We start from the raw sequence: 9,640 nt of genomic DNA, 5'->3' as shown, positions 1-9,640 counted from the left end.
TACATGGGCCAAGCCCTACAATTTAGCCTTTTTATTTTCTGGGCCATAGCCTTTTTGCACCAACAGTTTTAGTTTTATTTTTTTATAAAATGGGTCCATTAGTCAAACAGGTCCCACTTGTCAGGTTCGATAAGTGGGTCCCAACTATTAGGCTCAGATTCTTCATATTTCAATTTGACATCATATTTGATTTGATAGTAAGAAAATAACCAATATTTAAATAGGCAAGCAGAAAACACACATAATAATTCCAATAACAATAGCCAGATTCAATACAAGCTCTACAAATGACATGTAATACAAGCTCTAACATATACAATGCTTTACAAGCTCTACAAATGCAAAGCTCAACAGTACTTTACAAGCTCTCCAAGTAATGTTACAAGCTCTACAAGTGTTTTCTTCTTCAGCATGGAGCTCCTTCGATAGAGATCAAATGCCGGACTCACTGGACAGCCATAGTTAGGACTGGGCTAACAGAATGACTGTATGCCTTCCATGATCGCCCTGTTACATGAATCAGCTTAGAAGAATTAGAAAAAACTGGAGCCAATATATTATGAACATTCTAGTTGAAAAAAAGGAGTAAAGGAGTAAAGGACAATTCTTTATAGAATGATAAACACATTTCAGCTAGTACCGAGATTTTTTAGCCGAGCTACTTAAAATGAGATATTCATACAAGACAATAGAGACAATATGAATATGCATGGCACAAGTGCAGGTCCTGGTTACTAGCTACACATATAACACCAATAAAATGGATAGAACAATAACACGAACAACTCCAGATTACACACAAAGCTCTATCCATAGTGCCAGCAATGGATAAAATCATGCACACAGTATAATTCTGACTATAATATAACCAGAGAACTAAAGATTCTACGTACTTAGAACTCAACTAATAAGTGAGAATGATCTGATTGTATGCAAACAATCTTTTTTTATTTGTTTATATTACTAAAACAAACATATTTTCCTTTATGTGAAGAAGTCTACTTCCTTCTTTAGTTTGTAGTAATCGTTCCATGCAAATCAACCATGTGTGTATGCTTGATCATGGTCTGGAGATCACATGCATAGAGGAACAGAATCCTAAACAAAATAGCATCAAACAGTGGTGGGTGCTCAACCTATTTACCATACACAAGCAACACTTAAACCATAGCATGTGCATATACTTGTGTCACATCAGGGGGTTCAGAATGTACTCAGTATATTCTAATAAAACGGATTGGGAGCAGAGGGAGAGGGAGGTGGATATGGACGTGCTACCTACTGCTGCGGTGGTGCCACTTAGTGGTCGTGCTTGAGCTCCTCCTGATGCTTCTCACTCTAACTAAATTGATTATAGAAATGAAAGGAACTGCAAGAACAAGTTCATTCAGAATCCAGGCATGTAAAACTTTCAGCACCAGCAGAACAGATCTAACAAACCAAACCAGCAGAATAAAGTGCGTGAATCCAAGTGGCTCTCAAGCAAAATCTCCAGCGAAACTACAATGCAACGTATAGTAAGTAACAACAATGTCTGCGATGTCTGCAATGAAATTTTGAGCAGCTACAGCAACCAGCCTTGTTCTGCAGACCACAAACTTAGGAAATAGATTTAAAAACATGTCATTCATGTGGACCAATAATCACTGAGTTGGAGGGGAAACTGCAGTTTCTCTCAGGCTTGAACTACAACGTGCTAAAACAACCCTAAATGGTTCCATTCATGTGGAAGAATACAACTCAGGTGCTAAAGCTGAAAACAAAATGATGTGCAGAAACTAGATTTAATTTAGTATTATAGGAACTTGAATTTTGTTCACAGGTTAATCCAACCCAAGTAAAAATAGGCTAAATAGAACGGATAACTCCATCTTCTCTGTTAAGGCTGAAAAGAGATAAATCAACTTATTTGACCTTTTAAGTTCCATAATTTTTACTAGCTTCACAAACAATTGTTCTTACTAGTGGCAAATAATACCAAACAGAAGTACTGAAATTGATCTATTGATTGTGAGTAGTATGAAACCAACACTTTAACAGTTTCTCTGACTATCAGTTCAATAGTACCAAACAGAGAAACTGTTAACTATTTTTCAGACCACAACAATTTCAGTAAATTGTTTCTCTGACTATAACAGTTTCAGCAAAACTGGTTCAGTCACAAGCAGACTAGCACCCCCAATAATGAAATAGTATTATGTATCTTTAAAGGTTGCAGTTTAAATCACTGGAATCCATCTCAGATATATAATGTGGCCATATCACATTTCTTTCTTCCGGCAGCCACGAGAGATTATCAGGTGTGCAACCACGATAGTGGATCTGGCCTCAGATTAGCATTAGCACATTGATCCTAGCCACCCAATCAGAATAAACCCCCCAATCCCACTTCCCACAAGAATGCCAAGAGATGAACCAATGTTATACAGGACAACAACTACAGGATCGGATATATAAAGGTAACATGTCAAACTAGCCCGATTCCCATGTTGAATGGACAGCAAGCAAGCACACACTCTATTTGACAATACAAAGCTATGCAAGCAAGCATGCACTATATAACATAGACAACAAGTTCAGAGATTCAGTGTATAAGCGGAAACCAGGAACCAAGGATTCAACTCCAAGAACTCACCCACAAGGCCACCACCCACGAGGCCAGGACCGGCACTGGAAGCGGGGACAACTAGTGCAGGAGGAGACGAGGGACTGGAGACGGGAGCAGCGGTGCCCTAGTTCGAGTCGGAGGAGACAAGGACGGTGTCCTTGATCCGGGTCCGGCAGCTCAGGGCGTCCGTGGTTCAGGCCCAGTGTCCTCAACCTTAGCAGACAGTGGGGGCCGGCGGCTGCGCGGTGGCCGGTGGGAGGGCCAGTTCGGGGGAGGGGGTTCACGGTCTGCTGCTGCCGTTGCCGCTGCGTATCCCAGATCGAATCGAACCAAACCTACAGCACCAGATCGAATCGAATCAAACCAAGGGGGAAACAAGGTAATCAGAGAGGGAATTAAGGAGGGGGGTCCAGGAAGAAGAGAGCTCACCTCGTCATGGCCATCGATGGAGGTTAGAGGAGGGAGGCTCTTGCTGCCACACCGGGGATCCATCCATGTCACGACAGCTAACAACCAGAGGAGCCTTTCCCGCGACAAGGAGGTCGAAACCCTAGCCGTCGGAGGGTGGCGCGTGGCCACTGTAGGATGCGCGCATCGGATCTGGTCCGAGGGGAGGATGAAGGGGGGGGGGTAGGGGGTCACAGTGGTGCGCTGGGAGCTGTCGATTGCCGCGAAACTCGCTGGATCGGTCGCCGTAGGTGGTGGCAGCGGCGGCGGCGAGGAGTCACGGGGGAGAGAGAGATGGGGCTCGCGAGAAGAGAGGGGTCATGGGGTTTATGTCTTTCTCCTTTTTTTCCTCTTGTTTCTTTTGACTCTCGCAGCCAGCCAATCACATGCGAGGCCACAGATCCCTCCCCTAGAACAAAACCCACCTACATCCAACGCTCCAAACCCCTCCCCTCATCCAACACACCTTGGTCGTTCTGTCTCTCTTTATTTCAATCGGTTTATTATTCACCTCTCTTTTGAGAAGAACATACCCAATATTTGTTTCAAAACTGGACCGCACCAATTTTCAAAAATATTAGGCAATATTTTATGTTCAATTAACTAAATGTTTGCATGTAAAAAAATTGCATTCACGTGTCGTCAAATTCATAAAATTCTGACGAATCGACAAGAACCCGGTCAAATTTGAACTAAGATGCTTCCTTGTTTGCTTTTTATTTTTTTGAAAAAATCTTTTATGGATACATAAGTAGATATTTCATCAGAGATACATAAAGAGTTATGTATGATTTCACCCCTAGCTATGAACGGTCATACCCACCGTTTTGAGCGCATTTTGAAACACGCATCAAAAAATCATCTTATGGTCACATTCATGGCATATTTTGTTTAAATGATCTCATATTTTGCACAAGGGTGCAATTTGGAATGGCAAACAATGTTGCCTAAGGAAGTTTTCATTTTCTTTGGACAAAAAATTCATTTCCATTTTTCGAGTGTCCAAAATGATTTTTTTTGTGAAGGACCTACCATATATTTGTTGCAAAATTGGACCAAATCAATTTTATAAAATATTAGGCAATGTTTAATGCACAATTGACCAAATGGTTGGGTTTCAAAAGTTTTGATCCACCTCTCTTGAAAAAGACAATTTTCCACCGATTCAGTTGGAAGCGGGTCAAATTTGAACTACAGCTGCCTCATAGTTTCCTCTTTATTTTTCCCAAAAATCATTTTTAGATACAAAAGTATCTATTTAATCAGAGAAACACCAAAAGTTTTCCAAAATTCAACCACTAGCTTGGAACGGTCATGCCCGCCATTTTGACCGCATTTTGAAATGGGCATAAAAAATTCAAAAAAAATCAAAAAATTAGAAAACTTTCGCATTGTGTCATTATATGTGGCCAAGTTACCAGGAAAAATAATAAACCAGTGATACAATAATTATTTTTAAAAAGTGTGTGGACATCAATGGCTTTCAAGCCAAATGATCAATCTTATGGCCACATTCATAGCGTAGTTTGTTCAAATGATGTCATATTGTGCACCAAGGGTGCATATTGGAATGGCAAACAATGTTGCCTAAGGACGTTTTCATTTTCTTTGGACAAAAAAATATTTTTCCATTTTTCGAGTGTCCAAAATGAGTTTTTTTGTGAAGGACCTACCAAATAATTGTTGCAAAAATGTACCAAATAAATTTTCTAAAATATTAGGACATATTTAATGCACAATTGACGAAATGGTTGGGTGTAAAAAGCTTTGATGCACCTCTCGTGAAAAAGACAAATTTATGCTGATTTAGTTGGAAGCGGGTCAAATTTGAACTGCAGCTGCCTCATAGTTTCCTCTTTATTTTTCCCAAAAATAATTTTTAGGTACAAAAGTATCTATTTAATTAGAGAAACACCAAAAGTTTTTCCAAGATTCAATCACTGGCTAGGGACGGTCATGCCCGCTGTTTTGACCGCATTTTGAAATGGGCATAAAAAATTCAAAAAAAACAAAAAATTGGAAAACCTTTGCATTGTGTCATTATATGTGGCCAAGTTACCAGGAAAAATAATAAACCAGTAATAGAATGATTATTTTTAAAAAGTGTTCTCAGAAACGAGCTATCATGCGTGGAGATCAATGGCTTTCAAGCCAAATGATCAATCTTATGGCCACATTCATATCATAGTTTGTTCAAATAATCTCATGTTGTGCACAAGGGTGCATATTGGAATAGCAAATAATGTTGTCTAAGGAGGTTTTCATTTTCTTTGGATGAAAACATAATTTTCCTTTTTCCGAGTGCCCAAAATGAGTTTTTTTGTGAAGGACCAACCAAATAATTATTGCAAAATTGGACCAAAACATTTTTCTAAAATATTAGGACATATTTAATTCATAATTGACCAAATGGTTGGGTGTCAAAAGCTTTTATCCACCTCTGGTGAAAAAGACAAGTTTCTTTCGATTTAGTTGGAAGCGGGTCAAATTTGAACTGCAGCTGCCTCATAGTTTGCTATTTATTTTTCTCAAAAAATATTTTTATGTACAAAAGTATCTATTTAATCAGAGAAACACCAAAAGTTGTTCAAGATTCAACCACTAGCTAGGAACGGTCATGCCCGCCATTTTGACCGCATTTTGAAACGGGCCTTAAAATTCAAAATGACGTTTTTTGTGAAGAACCTACCAAATAATTGTTGCAAAATTGGACCAAATCAAATTTCTGAAATACTAGGCCATATTTAATATTCATTTGATCAAATAGTTGGGTGTAAAAAGTTTTTAATCCACATCTCGTGAAAAAGACAAATTCCGGCATATTCATTTTCCATTTTTCGAATTCCCAAAATAAGATTTTTTGTGAAGAACCTAACAAATAATTGTTGTAAAAAAAACTTCTCCATTGTCAAAAATATTATACCACATTTTATGAACAAATTTGTGTACACTAGAAACATTTTTTATAGATATTAAACAGTTTTTAGTTACATCACTAACATTTTTAATAAATATTTTGATGTCTAATATTTTGAACACATGTCTACATTTTTTAAGACACATTGTACATATTGTTTTTATATTTTCAAATACATGATTAACATATTTTCATATATTCCCGACAAACATAACATCTTTTTATACGTACGTTTTGATGTCTATATTTTTTTACACATTGTACATTTTTGTATACATATATAACATTGTTGATATTGGTTAAAAAAAATTTAAACACATGATTAACATTTTCAGAAAAAATTAAATACATGATTAACATTGTTGATATTTTTATTTTCCCATTTTCATTGGGCCGAATATATGCTTTTTTTTGAGTAATATGAGGGCATCCCACATTTCTTCCTGGATGGGCCAAGGCCTACATGGCACATATTTTTTTTAAAAGGAGGTGGCCTTGTTCCATCGAAGCCCAAGCCCATCTTGAGCGACACCTTAAGTATCAATGCATCCACGTTCACAACCTCATGACCATTTATATTGGTCGTAATCAGGTAGAAATAAGATCGTGAACCACTCTTGTCTGCTTTATGACCATTTGGTGTAAGGCAATTTCAGGGTTTGAGCCCTTCCAAGCGAAATGGCCGTGGATTTACGACCAATTCAGCTGGGATCACCGAGAAAAGGTCATAAGTTGACATATTTCTTGTAGTGTGACCGCCGGTGTACTGGAGGTTGACGCCGACCACCTTGTACTTGTCTCGAGCAAGCAACTGCCGCACGACGTTGATGTAGTCCTCCACCACGGCCGGGTTGATGGTGTACACCACCGAGAGATCTGTCTCCCTCGCATGGGTCTCCATTTTATGCTCGCCGAACTCCATTGGAGCACCGCTAGATATCCTCTCTGTATGTGTTGTCGTGGGTGTGCTTGTTGTGTTGTGGGGCAAGATTGAAAGGTTGAAGAGACTAAGGTTATAATTGTCGCGGGAATTAATGGGGAAGATGGATGGCCTGGAATATCCGCACACCCGGATGTCAGTTCTAATTTGCAGCACGTAACTCCATCGTGTCGCCACTACATCATGGCGTCGCGCGTGGTGCAACCGCATGCATATGGGCCCCCAACTTGATCGTGCGCAGGCCCCAACCGCTAGCAGAGCGCACGCAGGGACGCGAGTAGAGCGCTCCGCGGTCGCCTCAACGGTGAGCAACCATATATATGCATATGGAAGTTGAACATGCAAGGAAAAGCTGTCCACAAGCCGAGTGCATGGAGGTACACGAGCAGAGTGCGCCGACGAACACAAGCAGAGTGCGCCACGGTGCCTAACAGCGAGCACATCACACTGCGGCACCTAACAGCGAGCAGAGCGCGCCGAGGGACACGAGCAGAGGCCGACACAGTGATACGTGGCAAATAAGATGAAATGTGCGAGCGATGGCAGAGACATCAAGCACGAATCAGATTAGAGTTGCATGTGTGATACGTGCCATACAGTTGATCCATCCGAGCTGTTTGTGATGGAATAAGCCGTGTGTGTTCTGGGAAAGCGCTTGCTGGTATACAACCATTTGTGATTGATGAATTCATCACCAACGGGTTCCCTAGTGTGGTCCTTGTGCGATGTTATATGCTTTGTCTGCACAACATTTATGCTTTGTGTACAGAAGAACAACATATATATATATACTTATAACAGGACATGATTGCAAAACTAAATTAAACATCCAATTACATTATATAAAAAATACCATAAATTTTACAAGGTTCAAATTCCAGCATTATAATGCCCAAATTCAAAGATTACAAGGTTCAAACTATTCAAACACATAAAATTCATCTTCTTCAGAATCTTTTTCATGCATTATTTCTGCGAAAGGATCAGCCACCAAGAAGTAATATAGCGGCTCGATACAGTGACTTCCGGATAATCTGTCATATGAAGTTACAAACTGAAATTCAGCTTCTGCAGAGCCTTTTCCATTCAGCTGTAGACGCCTACACTCTTTAGCAATCCATTCACTTCTGTGCAGTAAATATTGGGCAAACCTCATTACCTTGAGTAGCCTTGCTTTCTCAACAAAGAGCCTGACGAATTTAATTTCTGGTGTGGTGCCTCGGTACTCGTTAAAAGTAATTTCTATGAGATGAAGATCAAGGCATTCAATGGGATTGTTATATCCCCCAACATTTTTCTACTTTCTGGCCTGCTAGTATCTGTAAACGAACACAACATATTAGTGCCTAGCTGCACATTTGAACACTTCGGGCCTCTTTGATTTGTAGGATTTCTAAAATAAACAAAAAGAGTGAAATTCCACCTTCAATCTTTCATGATAAACTTTTATCACGAAAGCATGTCGGACGAAGGAATAAAACTTGTACAATACTAGCATCTCAAAAATATATGTATTGAAATCCTCCAAATTTCCTTTAAGAAATCATTCTACATTTGTCATTGTAATCATGGGTAAAAGTAACAAAAAAATGTGCTCCGTTGTAGTTAACAATTAACAGGAAAGGGGCATAACCTCGATGTATAGCTTCTCCGTGTAAGGAAAGCATCTAAGGAATCTAACAACTTCATCCAGATCGGGGCCCACAGATTGTAGTGCCAAGATCTTCACTATGCGCAGAGGCCAGGTCAAGCTTGTGGGAATCATTTTATGGATGAAAGCCGAACATATAGATCAACAGCAATTAGATAAAATGTGATGTCCAATAATATATAAGATGGAGAAGAAGAAGAAGATTGTTGTACCTGAACGGATAATGATCTAGTAACAAGTCCATTGAATTCAGCACACAAATAGCCCAACACTGTCAATTTCGGTGCATGAATGACCCTGATTCTTGCTGGACCTAATTTATCAAGTACATACAATCTCTCAAGGAAAGATGCATTCTCAATGAACATATCGTGAAACACCTCAACTGACAGCCTTGGGCGGCGCCAACAATGCGCATAATCGCACGGACATTCGTCGAGGTGATGTGAAGGCTACTGAATCCATCCATTGCATGAAGACGAAGGTACTCTAACATTGTACAGCCGACGAGCAGGCTCTCCAAATCCTCCTTCGAGATGCGAACGACAATGAGCTCGAGGTGCTTAAGTTTAGGGATATGAAGAGCGCACATGGCATCAACCTGGGGGAAATGCACTACCTAAATGTAGCGCGGCGCAGCATGGGCGCGAGGTAGAGAACGGATGGCGGCAACAAGCATGGACGCCCAGTTATAAAGCTAAGATGCTCTAGCCGGTCTAGGGCTGGGGATAGGAACCAGCACTACAAAAAAAAGACACATCCGTGACATTTTGGGCCGAACGAATTTTTTTTCTGTCATACATATGACACTTCTATGACGATAATTGTGACAAAACCTGGTATCATCATAGCTGTGGTGGGCTCCTACTTCTATGACAAAAAATCATGACAGAAAATGGGCTTTTCGTCCTAGGCGGGCCGGAGACACAGCTGCATGACATTCTTTGGGCCGTCCATGACGGAAAAAACCGTGGTAGAAGCGAGGGGGAGGAAAATTTCGGGGAGTTGCCGGTTATGGTGGGAGGTCGGGGGCGGAGCAATGCACATTTCTCTCGTACAGGTGCGAGGCGTTTTCTC

The 9,640-nt window shown here is 40.3% G+C and overlaps 1 protein-coding gene across 2 annotated transcripts; it reads right to left on the bottom strand.

The window, feature by feature from the left end:
* Positions 1-310: 310 nt before the first annotated feature.
* LOC119326709 lies at positions 311-3,279 on the bottom strand. 2 transcript variants are annotated; one of them, XM_037600331.1, is made up of 3 exons: positions 3,038-3,279; positions 2,636-2,943; positions 311-507 (listed from the first exon to the last, which is right to left on the bottom strand). In XM_037600331.1, the coding sequence occupies exons 1-3, from the start codon at positions 3,098-3,100 to the stop codon at positions 474-476; spliced, it is 405 nt and encodes a 134-aa protein (XP_037456228.1). In that variant the 5' UTR covers positions 3,101-3,279; the 3' UTR covers positions 311-473. The 2 variants fall into 2 exon arrangements, 1 of the variants encoding a protein (XP_037456228.1); XR_005158130.1 differs by lacking the exon at positions 311-507 and adding an exon at positions 1,036-1,369.
* Between the last annotated feature and the right edge of the window lie 6,361 nt (positions 3,280-9,640).

The sequence above is a fragment of the Triticum dicoccoides genome, chromosome 6B (genome assembly GCF_002162155.2).
Source record: "Triticum dicoccoides isolate Atlit2015 ecotype Zavitan chromosome 6B, WEW_v2.0, whole genome shotgun sequence".
Lineage (NCBI taxonomy): Eukaryota > Viridiplantae > Streptophyta > Magnoliopsida > Poales > Poaceae > Triticum > Triticum dicoccoides.
This window is presented reverse-complemented; position numbering and strand designations above follow the sequence as displayed.

Excerpts from the sequence above, each read along its gene's own strand:
- LOC119326709 (XM_037600331.1), bottom strand. The coding sequence starts at position 3,100 with ATGGATCCCCGGTGTGGCAGCAAGAGCCTCCCTCCTCTAACCTCCATC. Across the intron at positions 2,944-3,037 it reads CCATCGATGGCCATGACGAG|GTTTGGTTCGATTCGATCTG; the intron begins GTGAGCTCTCTT and ends CTGGTGCTGTAG. Across the intron at positions 508-2,635 it reads CGTGGGTGGTGGCCTTGTGG|GGCGATCATGGAAGGCATAC; the intron begins GTGAGTTCTTGG and ends TTCATGTAACAG.